General features: G+C 64.1%; 1 protein-coding gene across 2 annotated transcripts in view; it reads right to left on the bottom strand.

The window, feature by feature from the left end:
* PLXNB2 (plexin B2) overlaps window positions 1-15,257 on the bottom strand; it is a 30,208-nt gene that overhangs the window by 3,880 nt on the left and 11,071 nt on the right. Inside the window, exons 2-27 of one of the 2 annotated variants that reach the window (XM_087815001.1) lie at window positions 14,259-14,309; window positions 9,759-10,845; window positions 9,221-9,403; window positions 9,008-9,136; window positions 8,221-8,321; window positions 8,004-8,130; window positions 7,539-7,692; window positions 6,581-6,695; window positions 6,383-6,491; window positions 6,201-6,302; window positions 5,577-5,669; window positions 5,261-5,342; window positions 5,015-5,175; window positions 4,751-4,899; window positions 4,456-4,564; window positions 4,163-4,299; window positions 3,778-3,948; window positions 3,152-3,284; window positions 2,815-3,042; window positions 2,508-2,684; window positions 2,247-2,386; window positions 2,056-2,156; window positions 1,728-1,957; window positions 1,461-1,642; window positions 1,042-1,108; window positions 781-927 (exon numbers count right to left, since the gene is read on the bottom strand). In XM_087815001.1, coding sequence (XP_087671127.1) covers window positions 781-927; window positions 1,042-1,108; window positions 1,461-1,642; window positions 1,728-1,957; window positions 2,056-2,156; window positions 2,247-2,386; window positions 2,508-2,684; window positions 2,815-3,042; window positions 3,152-3,284; window positions 3,778-3,948; window positions 4,163-4,299; window positions 4,456-4,564; window positions 4,751-4,899; window positions 5,015-5,175; window positions 5,261-5,342; window positions 5,577-5,669; window positions 6,201-6,302; window positions 6,383-6,491; window positions 6,581-6,695; window positions 7,539-7,692; window positions 8,004-8,130; window positions 8,221-8,321; window positions 9,008-9,136; window positions 9,221-9,403; window positions 9,759-10,832 — 4,401 coding nt within the window. In that variant the 5' untranslated portion in view covers window positions 10,833-10,845; window positions 14,259-14,309. The remainder of the gene's footprint in view (window positions 1-780; window positions 928-1,041; window positions 1,109-1,460; window positions 1,643-1,727; window positions 1,958-2,055; window positions 2,157-2,246; window positions 2,387-2,507; window positions 2,685-2,814; window positions 3,043-3,151; window positions 3,285-3,777; window positions 3,949-4,162; window positions 4,300-4,455; window positions 4,565-4,750; window positions 4,900-5,014; window positions 5,176-5,260; window positions 5,343-5,576; window positions 5,670-6,200; window positions 6,303-6,382; window positions 6,492-6,580; window positions 6,696-7,538; window positions 7,693-8,003; window positions 8,131-8,220; window positions 8,322-9,007; window positions 9,137-9,220; window positions 9,404-9,758; window positions 10,846-14,258; window positions 14,310-15,257) is intronic. The other variant, XM_087815002.1, reaches the window with a different exon arrangement.

Raw genomic sequence — 15,257 nt, forward strand, 5'->3', positions numbered from 1 at the left:
AGCGTCGGCCCTCGCACCGAAAGGCCATGGGTTTGATTCCCAGTCAAGGGCACGTGCCTGTGCTGTAGGTTTGATCCCCAGCCCTGGTTGGGCACGTGGGGGAGACACCCCATCAATGTCTCTCTCTCACATCATCTGTGCTTCCTCCCTCCCTCCCTTCCACATTTCCATTCTCTCTAAAAATCAGTGTGGACGCCCGGCCGGGCGTGGCTCAGCAGTTGAGCGTCGACCTAGGATCCAGGAGACTGGGGATCGATTCCCGGTCAGGGCACAGGCCCGGGTTGCGGGCTAGGCAGCCGATCAGTGACTCTCATCACTGATGTTTCTCTCTCTCTCTCTCCTTTCCTCTCTCTGAAATCAATAAAGATATATTTAAAAAAAAAATGAAATAAATAAATATAAATAAATAAAAATCAGTGTGGAAGAGAGGAAAGGATTACAAAACCAAAAGAAAACAACAACAACAAAAAAAATCATGTCTCTACAGCACAGGGAGGAGAACAGCTCCCAGCACCCAGCTCCCAGCACCTAGCACCCAGCTCCCAGCACCCAGCACCCAGCACCCAGCTCCCAGCACCCAGCACCCAGCTCCCAGCACCTAGCACCTAGCTCCCAGCACCCAGCTCCCAGCACCCAGCACCCAGCTCCCAGCACCCAGCACCCAGCTCCCAGCACCCAGCTCCCAGCACCCAGCTCCCAGCACCCAGCTCCCAGCTCCCAGCTGCGGTCCTGGGACCGGCCCGGGGCCCCTCCCCCAGCACGAAGCAGGCCAGGGCTCACCAGGGGCGCGTATTCCACGTCGTCCCCCAGCAGCCCCGTGTCGTTGAGGGTGTACTTGGCCTTCTTCTGCACGGCGTCCACCGGGCCCTTCTCCACTTGGTGCTTGATGGCCTTGAAGAGCTTGTAGAGCGGCTCGCCGGCGCTGTCCTGCAGGGGCCAGGGCAGGCTCAGCCTTGGCTCGGGAGGGCTGCCGCCGGGGCAGGCGCGTGTTTGGGGCCCAGCCCCACCTCGCCCCACCCCCGGCCGCCGCGTGCAGCCCACCTTCAGGTACTGGTACAGGCAGATAGACATCCAGTTGGACAGCATCCTCTCCACCACCGTCTCGGACCTGGGGGTGCAGGCAGGCCTTGTACCAAGGGACCCCAAGGTGGCCCCACACCCAGCTGGCTCTCCAGGTACCCAGGACGGCCTCCCCAGCCATCCCCGTCAGGATGCCCATGTCCAGCCTGCAGCGAGCAAGTGTCCGGCCCCCTCGAGGGTGGATGGATAACCCCATCCTACGGAGGACCGACGCTGGGGGGAGCAGCGAGGTGACCAGCAGGCACCAATGCTGCCAGGGATGCCACCCCACCGTCCCTCCTCCCTACTCCTGCGGCTGCTCCTGCCGGCCAACCAAGTGCCTGGGTGACCCCGCGAGGCCAGCACCTCTGCCCCCATGCCCCGCCCCGGCCCCCACACACCTGCGCAGCATCAGCTTGGGGTTCTTGGCTACCACGTACTGCTCCATGAGCTCCAGGAAGAGCGTGCGCATGATGTCGGTGTAATATTCCAGCTTCCCGTGCAGGGCCACCGTCAGCAGAGACGCGAAGTAGACCTTGGCGCGGGCCGAGAACTCCCGCTGGTTCTCCAGGGTGTGGATGAACTGTGGGGGCGGCCGGTCAGAGCCTGCCGGCCGGCCCCCCGCGCCCAGCGCCCCCGCCCGCGGCCCTGCCCGCCCGCCGGCTCACGTTGATGAGGAAGGACTTGCTGTTGAGCAGGTTGGAGAACTGGTAGAGCGCCTGCTCCACCACGGGCCGCCGGGACTCGGGGATGTCCAGCTTGCCCGTGATCATCACGTCCTTGTCGCCGTCCTTGGAGGGCAGGAAGAAGACGCGGTCGGTGTACGTCTTGTAGTCCAGCACGGGGATGCCGGTCTCGTTCACATCGTTCGTCTGGTCCTCCATCTCGATCATCAGGTCTGGGGGGACAGCACCGCTGGCACCCGCCCTCTCCCGCCGCGTGCAAGGCCCTCCCTCGGCCGCCCCCCTCCCCGCGGGACCCCCAGCCGCCGCGCACCCGTGAACTCCTTCTTGCACCGGTCACGCACGCTCTCCTCCAGGCCCTCCAGCTGCAGCTTGATCTTCTCATACTCGCGCTCGGCCTGCTGGCTCTTCTTCCTGCGCACGGAGAGGCTGCTGGGTGCCGGCCTGCGCGCCCGCTGCAGGCCGCCCAGCGGGCGTGGAATGGGCTGCGGGCGGGGGGCTCACCAGTAGCAGTAGACGGACAGGGCGATGGCGCCCACCATGGGCAGGATGACCAGCGGGAGGATGAGGCTGAGCGGCACCTCGCTCGCTCGGCTATCGTACTCCACACGGCCCAGCACCCACTCCCGGGAGCCGAACTTCACCTGTGCGGGGGGCAGGGCACAGCGGGGACCAGCCGGGCTAAGAGGGGTGCCCGGGTCACACGGCGCGGCTTGGAGCTCCGCCCCGCCGCCCGGCCCTGCCCCGCACGCCCGAGGAACTCACAATGAACTCGGGCAGGTTGAGGGTGGTGTCTCGCTTCTGCCGCCGCTTGGGGGGCGGCTGCACCTCCGGGGGCTCGCAGTACAGGTCAGTCTCGGTCAGCGTCTTCATGACGCAGCGCTCGGCGCCCACGAAGGCCTCAGCCTCGTGCAGTGTCATCGCCTTGTTCAGGTTGGTGCCCTGGGGGGGGGGCGGGGTGGCCGTGACCAGGGAGGAGGCAGGGACGCCTGGAGCAGCTCCCCCCGGGCCTGGAGCGGCCTGCCGCCCACACCCCCCGGTCAGGGCCCCGGCCCCCCACGGACGTCCTCACCTGGGCGTGAATAAGTTTGTTGACCTGCTTCCTGACGCCCCCTGTGAAGTTCTCGAAGGTGGGATCGGCCACATACTCGAAGGCCCCAGCCTCGGTCCTGAGCAGGGCCCGATGCCCATCCATCTGAATGAGCGCCGTGAGGTTGTAGGCCTCGGGCTCCTCGGGGACAGCCGGGGACAAGAACACGATCCTGGAGTCGTTGTAGCGCACGTACTCCGTGCCCACGACCTGCGGGGCGAGGCCAGGCCGTCAGGCCCCTCGGCACAGGCCCCGTCCTTCCCCGCCTGGTCTCCAGCGGCCGGGGCTGGATCTGGGCCCGGCGGGTGGCAGGACTGACCGTCTGGGCCTGCAGGGGTCCAGCCTCCCGCCGCCGGCGCTGCCAGGACTGTAGGGGCTCGGCGATGACCACCATGGAGAAGTTCTGGATCATGCTGAAGCCCTGCCCGGTCACGTTGATGCTGCGGCCGCCACTGGGGGTGGGGGGTGCCTGAGTGGGCACAACTGGGCAAGGGAGGTACCCAGCCAGCTCCAGAGCAGGTGCCCTGCGGAGCTGGATCCCCCGCCCCCGTGCTGGCCACGTGGTGGGCTTGGGGAGGGCGGGGTGGAAGTCCCTGACCAAGCTGGTTTTGGGTGCACACACAGGTCTCTGTGAGCACCTGCCTGCCGTAGGGGGGGGCATGCTCAAAGCACGTGTGGCACTGAGCACTGCCATCCTGGAGGGTCACTGGGCTAGGGGGCCGTGGGGCTGGCCTGTCAGGCTTTCTAGGGGGAAGCTGATCTGGGGGTACAGTGGGGTTTAACAGAAGCTTCCTCCTGCCACCCAAACCAGCCCTGCCACATCCTCACCAACCAGTGGACATGGGGTGCTTGGGAAGTAGCTAGGGGTGGGGGTGGCATGGGGTGCCTGGGTGGGCAGTGGGTGGGGCAGGTGGGGCACCAACCAGGAAGGCAGAGAGGCCACACCTGGCAAAGCTCCGCAGGGGCTCGAAGGACCGCAGCACTGGATTCTCACAATAAGTGAAGGTGATTCCGGGGCTGGACACTCGGGAGCCCCCATAGTAGATCTCCAAGGGCAGCTCCCCCACAGACTCCTGGGGGCCAGTGACACACTGGAGCTGCGCTCCAAACTGCGTCCTGGATGTGAGGGTTGCCGGTCAGTGTCCATCCCAGCCCTGGGACCGACCTCTGCCCTGGGCTACGGGTCAGTGGGTCAGGTTGATGGCACTGCTCCCTCCAGGACACACTCAGGGTCAGGGCCGGAACACCCCCACCCCCACCCCCACCCCCACCCAGCCGTTTCAAGGACCAGGGCAGACCAGAGCTTCAGTGGCCTGCAGGTGACACCCACACATTGCAAGGGACGCCATTGATGGTCACACGCACGTCTTCCTTAGAACCCGTGTCCAGGTGGGTGCCATTGATGGTCAGCGTGGTGCCACCTGCCTGTGGCCCCTGCCTCGGCTCTACACTGAGGGGCTGGGGCTCCTAGGGGAGAGATGGGTGCATTCGGGCCAAGGCTGCCACCCCCAAACCTTGACTATTATCAGAAGGCAAAAGGGGCTGAGCCCCCAACAGTCCAGGCCCACCCATGTCCATCTCTACTTGCAAGCCCCACCTGGTCCTGGAGAGGCAGGTGCTCACCTGGTAGGTGAACTGGACATCGGGTGGGGAATGGCCAAGCTTCCCATTGATGTCCACTTCCACACCCCCCGTGAAGGGTGCCTCAGAGGCCTCAATGGCACACACGATCCTGGGTGGGCAACAGGCAGGGCGGGGACACTCTCAGGCCCACCCTAGGCCCCACCCGACTGGCTCGCCCATGGGGAGTCTGGGCACTCACGCCCCCACATCCTTCCTCTCCATCTGGCCCATCACCCGGCCCCCAGGGTAGGGACTGACCCACCAGTGGAGCCCAGGCCATGGGCTGTCCACTCACCGGGTGGACACGGAGTACTGCTCTGGATCGAAGGCACAGTTCTGGCCGGCTACAGTGATGCTCCTGACGTCGTCCGCTCTGATCCCCAAATTTGACCCGAGGATGGTGACTCGGATGCCCCCACCCAGGGGACCTGTCTCCGGCTGGATCTGAAATCGGCGGAGCCCGGCTGACCCGGCAGCTTGGGCAGGCCGGGGTCTGGGGCGGGCCGGCTGCGGGCCGGCACCCCTCCCCTTCCCACTGAGGAGGCCCCGGGAGACTCACCTTGGTGATGATGGGCGGCGGGCACTCGGCGGTGACGTTGCTGCACAGGGCCGCGTACACGCACCTGCTCTGCCCGCCGCACCACACGCACCCGTAGGCGGGGTCGGCGGCCAGGCACAGGCTGCAGTCGCTGCGGCCGAAGGAGCAGTTGTAGAGGGTCACTGCAGAGGGCGAGGCCAGCGGTCAGCAGGGCCAGCCTGCCCCCCACCCGGCACCCCCGCCCGCCCGCCCGCCGCCCCCACCCACCTTGGAGCTTGCTGTCGATGTTCTTGCCGTAGGACTTGACGTACAGGTGCAGGGGCAACGTCTCGTTCTCGTCGTGGGACAGCTGGGGGGGGACACACAGGGACACACTGCACTCTGCCCCCCCCGGCCCTAGAGAGGGCCCGCTGTGCCCACAAAGGCCTACGCGGCCTCCCCGCGGCAGAGCGGCTGGACTCTCAGAGCCACTGCTGATCACTCCGCCTGGCCCACCGCCCCTGCTTCATCGGGGGGACCAGGCTGCCCCTGGGGCCTGCCCTCGAGGCCCGGCCACCCCACCTGCCCATCCCGGGAGCTATACCTTCGGGGTCCGAAAGAAGAAGGTTCCTGGCTCCCGCATGCTCACTGGCACTTCAAACTTGGGCAGGTCACTGCCCACGTGCAAAGAGGAGCCCTGCAAGACCGTGCAGTCAGGATGTCAGGACACCTGGACAGGTCGGTCCTTCCCACCCCGCCGCCCCGAACCCCACTGCTCCCAGCGCTGGTAGCCCTGTCCGTGTGCCCTACACCCCCCAGGGCCAGCTTAGGCACGCCCATCCCAACAGACCATTCGGACACTCCTGGACACACCCCCACCGGGGTCCAAGCCCGAGCAAATGACCCCACTCCCTCGCTAAGGGGCGCCCCACTGCCCAGCCCCTCAACAATCCTCCTGCCTCCTTTTCTCTGCCCCAGCTGTCAAGGCCTGTCAGAAAGCCCCTCACACACACCCCACCTTTGTCTCCTTCTGTCCCCAACACTGTGTTTATTGAGCCTCACGATCTCCTGTACTGAGCCCTGTGCCCAAGAGGCCTGCAGGAGGCCCAGGCACTCCAACTTGCAGTCTGCAGGGTGGCTCTGGACAAGCCCCATGGACACTGCCAGCCACCAGGCCTCTCTGCACTAGTCTGCCCAGTCCCCAGGGCAGCCCTTCATAAGCCCTCACCTTCACTGTGTCCAGATTCTCGCCCTGGAAGGTCACGTCCGTCTCGTAGTTCATGGGGATGACTAGCGGGCTGGGGTTCAGGAACTGGGGGCAGCTGTCCTCCTGCAGAGTAAGGCCGGTCAGGTGCCGCCTGGCTGTGGCCGAGCAGCCACACCCCCTTGGGGCCCCCAACAGCCCCTCACCATGTGGGCGGGGACAATGCCATCCTCGGGGTTGGGCGAGGCCTCCCGGCACTCGTGGTAGCGCAGGTCCCACTGGCAGGTCCAGCGGTTGCTGGCACAGGAGATGCACCTGGAGGAGAGGGTGGCGAGGCATGTGGGGACAGGGGCATGCAGGGGCAGGGCGGGAGGGGCCGGGGGCCGGGCAGGCGTGACACTCACGGCAGGTTCTTCTCCAGCCTCATGGCCTCCCGGCAGTCGTAGAAGGGGTACTGGTGGGACACGAGGAAGACATCGCTGTGTCTGAATTTGAGCTGGATCTCCACGGCCACGTGGTCTGCAGATGGCAGACGGGGATGATGTCAGGTGGGGGCCTCAGGGCACAGGGCATCGCTGGCGTGGCAGAGGCGGGGGACAGGAAGGCCTGACACCAGGACTCTGCCAGCCCCACGTCCTTGCCCCATCACGGCTCCCAGCAGACCGTCAAGCACAGGCTCCGAGCCTGAACCTGAGAGCCCTAGCTTGGGTAGGGCCCGGCAGGGGCGCCCCCTGATGTGCACTCAGGCTCAGCAGGCCTGCCACCCGCCATCAGATCTCGGCTCGGGTGTCAGCCCCCAGGGCTCTGTGCCGCCAGGCTCTCTGTCCCCACAGGGTTCCTTGGTGTCTGGGGCAGAGCGCCTGCCAGGTCCCTGCACGTCACTATGTGGTCCCGCCTGCACCAGCGAGCTGCCCTCCACTGGCCCTGAACACTCAGGGGACAAAGGCTTGGCACCTGCCCCGGCCCACTTTCAGAGCCCGGCCACTGGGGACAGCTCCACCAGTCACAAGCTGGATGGGGCGGGGGGGCTGTGGGGTTCTGCACAGACACCAGAACCCAGGGCCTGAACCCAGGGCCTGGCACCCAGGTGGTGCTGAGATGTCACAAAGCAGCACATGGAAGGGCTCAGGAGTCCCTCTCGCTCGCTCACGGCCATGGGGTGGGGCGGGTGCTGACGGTGCACAGCCTGCATGGCTCTGGGCGCCCAGAACCCCAGCCACCCGTGGGCCTCGGCCATGCTCCACCCTGGCAGGTGCCATCTGTCCCCTCCTTTCAGCCCACACCCCTGGGACTGGGTCATAGGAGGGGCTCCGGGTAGGGCAAGGGACCCCACGGTGTGGAGGAGGGAGGGCGGGGCCTCACCCTGGCCAGATGGCGTGCTGGGAATGCTGCTCGGGGAGTTGCAGACGACGATGTCGCCCTCCACGCGGGCCGGGTGTGCCGGGGAGTCGCCGAAGAGGCACAGCAGCTCGTCCTCCTCGCCCAGGGCCGGGAGGGGACTGATGGTCAGCTGTACCTGGGGGAGGCCACACAGCTCACACCGGACCCCTCTGCCCAGCCTTGAGGGGCGGGGGACCCGTGCTGGGCTGTCAATGAGGAGAACCGCCCCCCGGAACCAGAGCACCTGTTGTGTGATTCCCTCTCCATTGGGCCCCCACTTGTGTGCAGACTGGCCCCCTGGACCCTAGAACTTGACTCCATCACCCCCACCATCCTGGGACGGCTCTGCCCTGGATACACGGGAGCCCACCCTGTCACAGGGGCCGGGAACGACAGGCTGTGAGGGTCTCCTGCTCGGCCCTGCGTCCGTCCTTCCGGGCTACGCACCTCCCCCTGGGCCCGCCGGCTCATGTTCTGTGGTTCGGCCCCTGTGATGGTCACGCAGGACTCCTCGAGGCTCCACAGCCAGTGTCCGCTCTCCTCGGCTCGTGGGCACTCGGCCCTCCTGGTGCATCTGCAGAGATGGGGGGCAGCCTCAGCCCTGGCACTTGTCAGCCCCAGGACCCCCAGGGTGAGCCGAGACACCCAGGCCCCAGGCGCTCACCGGCCCTTGACGATGCACCAGCCGCAGTAGGGGTCCCGGGAGCCGAGGCACTGGGTGCAGTTTAGGTAGGTCGGACACTCCTGCACGGGAAGCCGGAATGCCTGGGGGCAGCAGGGAGGTGAGCAGGACTGCGGCCACCAGGGGGGACAGGCCAACAGACACAAGGACCACCCTGCTCGGGCCCCAGAGTTTCCTGGGGCCACCAGCTTGACCCCACCTGTATCTGAGCCTTACTAGCCTCAGATGCCAATTCAAGGCATGCAACAAAGGCTCCAGGCAGCCGCGGCACATGGGGCTCCCTATGGCCCTGGCCCTGTGGCTATACCTGCCCAGGTACAAGGTCCCAGGAACCATGGTGTCCGGGGTTCTGCCTCCCCTATGCCAGTCCAGGCCCTCTGACCCCACTCCCTGGGAGAGGCCCTTGGATGCTCCAGTGCTCGAGGCCAGCATGAGGGGCTCCTACACTCACCCCCTGATAAGTCAGGGGGTCCATCCTGTGCCCCCACTGTCCAAGCTCACAGAGGCTGCACAGGGTCCCTTGCTGCCCTGTCCACCCTTGGGGGAAGCCCACTCAGAGCACTGCCCTGTCCCTCCCATCAGGATGGATCTGAAACGGGACCAGACACACAGGACAGACAGGAGCAGAGCTGCCGAGATGGGGGAGGTGCTAGAGACCGGGATGGAGATGCTGCCAGGGACACAAGGAGAGGGTTGCCCTCCTGGTCCTTGTCTGCACCCCTCTAGGCCTGTCACAGTGCCCGGGCGCGAGGCCCCACCCCAGGCCTACCTTGTCCTGGGTCATGGCGTACACACTGGCCCCATCTGCAGACAGCACCAGGTCCCGCTTGACCCTCTTGTTGATCTCCACGAGGATGGAACCATACTCCACAGAGCTGCCGTTGGGAGCCAGGTACACCTTGGGGACGAAGGCAGGTGTGTGAGAGGGGTGTTCTTGTGGAGACGCCCTCCTGCCCTGCCCTGCCCCTGCCTGAGGCTTCACCTTGAGGACCTGGCCATCTGAGGTGCCCAGGAAGGCGATGGTGTGATTGTTCTCGGTGGTCACGGTCACGGCCGTCAGGTTCAGGCCTCCACGCTGCAGCACAGCCGTGGCTCTGAGTCCGTCCCGGCTGCCCAGGGGGTAGGGCAGGTGCTCCGAGCCACACAGAAAGCTCTCGCCAGCACCCTGTGGACCAGGTTGTCAAAAGTGGGCACAGACACCCCCGGCCTGCCAAGGAGGCCCCTCCCTGCTAGGGCTCCCAGCGCTGTAACCCCCACACACGTCCCCAAGAACAAGAGCCATGCAGGCAGGGACCCTGCCTGTGTGCTCATTGCTGTATGGAGCACAGGCCTGGCCCCGAAGGCCCCACCCCACATGTGGCGGCACACCTGCCGGCCCTGCCAGAGACACCACACACATGCACACTCTCACGGGGTCCTCACAAGCAGGCGAGGACACGCCAGCAAGCAGCAGCAACCCGCAAGGCCCACGCGGACGCGCATGGTCCAAGCCCGTGGGGGAACCTGCTGAGGCCACGTACCACACCGTGGCCGCCACACTGGATCTCGCCATGGAAGGGCTTGTAGAAGTTATCGGGGTCGCCGGTCCAGGTGCCCATGTAGCAAGTACTGCGGATGTTCTGCATTTTCTCGTGGATCTGGTCCAGCGGGAAGAGGCAGAGGCCTGCACGGGGCCCCCCGCCTTTCCGGTCGTCCCTGGTGAAGACCGCGTAGAGCACCTTGCCGGCGTCAGATGTGGCCATGAAGGCGGCTAAGCAGGTGCTAAAGGGGGGGGTCTGAGGGTCCTCAGGGTCCAGGCACCGCAGATCCATCTCCAGGTAGGAGTAATAGAAGGGGTCATGCTTGCACATCCGACCCAGCAGCGTGCGGTTCTGGGGTGGGAGCTTGTCCTGCTGGTTGAAGACGAAGAAGACGTAGAGGCTGTCCTCGAAGGCAGCCACGAACTCCTGTGTGTTGGTGGAGAGGTACCCGGCCTTGTAGGTGGCATGGTCCGTGCAGGCCTCGAAGGCCTCCCTGCCCTCGACCCGGTCCAGCAGGCGGGTGCTCACGATGACGCCGTTGTCATATGGCCCGTTGCCTTTGCCCACGAACAGCATACGCTCGCCGCCGGGCTGGGTGGCGCTCACCAGCCCCACTGTGGCCACGCTCTCATCATTGCTGGCCACGAAGGACCGCTCCCCGCTGCTGTCCTCGTAGTAAAGGCGCGTGGAGATGTTGCTGAGGGCACGCAGGGCACAGATGCCCTTAAAGAGGCTGCCACACTCGACGAGGCGCTTCCCCGGCGGGTCCAGCAGCAGCAGCTGGTTGACATTGTTGGTCAGCACTGCCTCGTGGCACTGGCTGATCTCGATGGGCGGTGTGCACTTCTTGTGGTCCAGGGCTGGGCCCGTGGACACCTGCTGCTCCAGCTGCAGGTCGGCGCTCAGCTGGTAGAGCGCGTTCACTGCGCCCAGGTACACCATGCCAGACGCCTCATCCACGACCAGGTGGTTCAGCTCAGTCTTGCTGTGGAAGAAGTCTAGCTTCCGGGGCCGCAGGCCTGCACTTGTGCCCACCAGGCCCAGGAGGGTCAGGGCCCAGAGCTGCAGTGCCATCACCCCCGGCACCCTGTGAGAAGAGGGGAGGGTCAGGGCGGCCCCAGCCTAGAATATCCACCCATACACAGGAAGCCCCCTCCATCAAAGGTCAATCCAGACCCCCTCCATTCTGGACCCTACCTGAAAGGACCACACCACAGTCCAGGGAGGGGCACGGCTACCCAGTGTGCTCTGGGTGCCCTGCCCCTGCCCTACCTTGCCCTGTGAGGCCAGGCACACCCACTCTCATCTCCAAGGAGACCATTGCTCAGCTCTTCAGGAGGTGTTCATTTGGTAGTCTAACCTATGGCCAGGGCCTGGTCACCACAGTGGCATGCTACAGGCATGGGCGTGGCTGCCCCAGAGGACTCCACCTGGGCCTCCACCTCCAGGTTCTCAAAGGACCTGCAGGCCCACCTCCAAAGGAAACAGAGCACCTCCTCCAGACGTCTCCTAGGCACTCAAGCGTGTGCCCACCCCGTGCCCTGTGACCCCAAGAGCTCTAGGTGATCTGAGGGGCACTGTCCCTAGAGCATAAGCCCTATCAGAGGGCCAGGCTGACCAACAGCCCTGGACATGAAAACAGGTGAACCACACACCTGTCCCACACCTGACTCTCAGCACACAGTGCAATCTCACAGGAAACACAGAGGAAACCAAAACTGTAGTTAAAAGGAAGCTGGGCTCACGCTGTTTTATGGGCCCACCAGAGCTGTTCGACCTGCAGCCTGGCCCTGCCTGCCTGACCGCCTCCAGACACCCTCCCCCTGGAGAACCAGCAGAGGAGCCAGCAAGAGTCCACGGGGCGCTGCCCAAATCTACCAGGTCTGAGGCGGGAGACCCCAGGGTCTGTGGCGGGGCCGCCACCTGCAGGGCTGGGGCAGGTTGCCTGTGTGTGCAGGCGCCCACATGTGCTCACGTCCCTGAGTGTACTCAGGTCCACACATGTGTCCGTGTGCATGTGGGATGAACTGCTGAGGCCGCAGCTGGGCTAAGGGTGTCCAAATTAGAGGATGGGTCCCAGGCCCCTCAAGTGGCCCAAAAACATAAATGGTTCTCTCCCCAACTCAGGCAGGGCCATCCTGCCTCCAGGCCTCTCCCACCTTGGGGTAGTCCCATGCCCCCTCACCCTTGGGACCCCACTCTGTCCTGGTCAGAACCCACTGCCACCCCCACAGGCTACCCTCTCCTGATGTGTGCATGAGCCCCCTCCCTGGACTGGCTATAATCTTCCCCGAGGGCACCTGTGCCAGGCCGGACATCTAGGGCAGCCCTGCCCACACCACACGCCTGAGTGGGGCTAGACCCCCACAGATGGTCATGAGGGCCCCGGGCCCCGGTCTCTCAGGCTCCCAGCACGGCCCACCCTGTACCTCCAGAGCAGCCAGGGCACCCTTTGCGGCCACCTCAGACATCACCTCCCTGAATGCTCGCTTATTCCCTTGAGAAATGACTTTTCTCCTCCCCCTTGCCCGCCGTCCTGCACCCATCTCCTCCAGGAAGGGGTCTGCTCTGCTCCATGGTCAGGGGAGAGGCTTCTCTGGGGCACTGGCTTTGGGCAAAGCTGTGTGTACTGGGACGGGCTGGCTCTTTCTCGCGGACCCTGCGATGCTCACATGAAGCCAGCTTCCTTCTTTGCTCAGACCACTAGGAAGCCCCCTCAGCTGGGCAGCTCCTGCCTCTGCACAGAACCCCCACTGTGCACTGGAGAGCTCAGTTCTTGCCCAGCCACTGGGAGAGGAGATGCACCCAGGCTAGCGGGAGAGTGTCCAGGAGGGGACAGAGCAGGGAGAGGTGAAAGGGGGCCAAAGGAGGGCCGTTAGGGGAGGAGCCCAGGTGGGGAGAACATGCTGGCTTTGATCAGAGTCAGGAAGATTTCACAAGCCCCTCGGGACTGTAGCAGGATGGCCAGTCCTGGGGGGGGGTCCCTACCACCCCAGACTGCTCTCTGGGCTTGGCTGCCTGTCCAGGAGAGAGGGTGCAGCTGGGGAGACGCCTAGACTTGGAGCAGGGATGCCCATGGCTCCAACTCTGCGCAGAAGTGGGCACACCAGGAGTGGCCCTGGACCCTGGGGCACCAGCTGGTAGCCACTCCCGTGGGCCCTGCAGGGAAGGAAAGGGCCTGGGCAGGAGGGAGCACAAGGCCCTGCCTCCCCCCCCCCCAGTCCAAAGTCCACTCTGTGTGCCATCCCAGCCCCTTGGCCTTAAGACTAGGCTGGCCCTCCCTGCCCAGCCAGGCCCCACTCACCCGAGTGCCTCAGTCCCTGCCTGCTTGGCTGCTGGCTGGGCCGGGAATGAATGGAATGTAACCCAGCCTGGGAGGGAACTCAGGCCAGGGGCGGGGCAGGGGCGGAGCCAGAGTGGCTGAAACCCAGGCCACCCGGAGCAGTCCGGATAAACCCAAGCCCGGGCCCTTCTGTTGGTCTGAAGCCCCCGTCAGGATCTGAACCCAGAGCCAACCAAGTGGGTAAATGCCTGGGGCACCCCCCCCCCCTTCTGAAACAGCTCTCAGCTCTGACCTTGGCACTCCCTCAACCATGCTAGCTCAGGTCTTTTCGGTCACAGCGCATGAAAAGGATGCTGTGGGCTTTCTCTGGTTAATGTCCACTTGACTGAGTCCCCTAGGGCTCAGCTAGGGTGGGAGCCCAGCCTGGTCCTCTACCGCAGGGCCCCCAGGCTGGCTAAGCCTAAGTGCTCAATGAATACCTTGTAAGCGGTCAAGTTGCTGGCTCAGACACCAAAGTCACTGCCCAGCCCACCCTGGGAGAGCAGGCCAGGGCCAAACCCGGGCTCCCTGGCCCAGATCCCTTCTGGGTTCCAGGCAGGAAGGCAGAGTGAGGCTCAGCGGCTCCACCCCCCACCCCCTCCGCTGAGCCCAGGCCGGTCAGGCTGGCAGGAGGGACTGGGGTGTCATGCTCCACAAGCAGCAGCTCCCCTTCACTTCCTGAACAAACAAAGCCTCAGGTGACCTGCCTGGCCAAGCTTCCTGCCTCGGGAGTTCCTGGAATGGGCGCTTCCTATTTTGAAGGTGGCACAGACCCTTGCTTACCGGGAAGCAGTCAGTGGGGATTTCCTCAGGGGCATCAGATGGCCTTGCTGGCTGAGGTCCGGAGGTGCACTTCCAAGAAGTTACACAAACTCCAGCCTGCTGCTGGCCCGGAAAGCGTCAGGCAGGCGCCCCTTCCCACCAAGCCCAAACCCAGGGCTCCAGTGCCCAAGACACTGCCCAGTCTCACTGCAAATCCCCACCCCCAAGAAAAACCTGGCTCAGGGAAGTGGGGACCTGGCAGCAGCCCCCACGGGAAAGGCAGTTGAGTTTGAGCAGGCATGTACACACAGGCCCCAGCACGACCAGCGCCTCACCACAGGGCAAAGCACCCCCAGCCTCCCTGCTCCGCTGTAGCCCCCACTGCCTTCCCCAAGTGGGGCTCAGCCCCCACTCACCGAGGCTCCAGTGGTCCAGCTCAGTCTCTGCTCCCGGCTGGCATCAAAATCCTCTAGGAAGCAAAGGAGAGACAGTGGTCTCACCACAAGCCTGGCCTGCTTCCACCTGTCTCTTCTGCTCCATGTCTGGGGGTGGGGAGCAGTCTAGGGGACCCCATTGGCCTCTGCCACCCTGGAGCAGGAGACCCCCACCTCCTCTACCTCCTCCATGCCCTTAGCCCAGCACCCCACTGGGGTGCACACACACCCACTTGGTCCTTCCAGAATACAAGCCCGACACTCCCCTCTCTCCTCTGCTCAAAAAAGGCAGAAGAAAAAAGGGGAAGGAACCGCTTGGGATCATGACAAGGCTATCAGCACTGTCCGCCTTTCAAAACTAGGTACATGTATCACTGTGATTAAAATAAAAACTGTGCCCTGGCGGGTGGCGCAGTTGGTTGGAGCTTCGTCCTGTACACTGAGAGGCTGCAGGTTCCATTACCCGTCAGGGCACATGCCTCGGTGGCGGTTTCGATCCCCGGTCTGGGTGTGTACCGGGAGGCAATCAATGTTTCTCTTTCCCTCCCTTTCTCTCTCCCTTCCTTTCTTTAAAAAAGAAAAAAGAAAAATATCCTCAGATGAAGATTAAAATAAATAATTTTTTTTTAAATGTGCATACCCATGACCCCTGCAATTCTACTTACTAGCTGTGTGACCTCGAGCAAATTATTTAACTTCTCTGTGCCTCATTTCCCCATCTGTGAAATGGAGACAGTCATAGTGAGCTCCCCCAGGGGTTTTAAGGATTAAAGGATTCATTCAGGAAAAGCCTCAGGAGAGCTTGTTACACTGTAGCACTGGGCAATGCTTGCTATTGTATCCTCTCGGATAAACACCCAAGTGTACCCACAGGGAGGACCTGTCCAAGGATACTTCTCAGCATGGTTTATTATAGTGAAAATCTGGCAACCACCCGGCATCCAACCACAGAACCGACGCAGGTGGGTGGCTGTGGCTCAG

The sequence above is a fragment of the Miniopterus natalensis genome, chromosome 2 (assembly GCF_054644295.1).
Source record: "Miniopterus natalensis isolate mMinNat1 chromosome 2, mMinNat1.hap1, whole genome shotgun sequence".
In the NCBI taxonomy this organism is placed as follows: Eukaryota; Metazoa; Chordata; class Mammalia; order Chiroptera; family Miniopteridae; genus Miniopterus; species Miniopterus natalensis.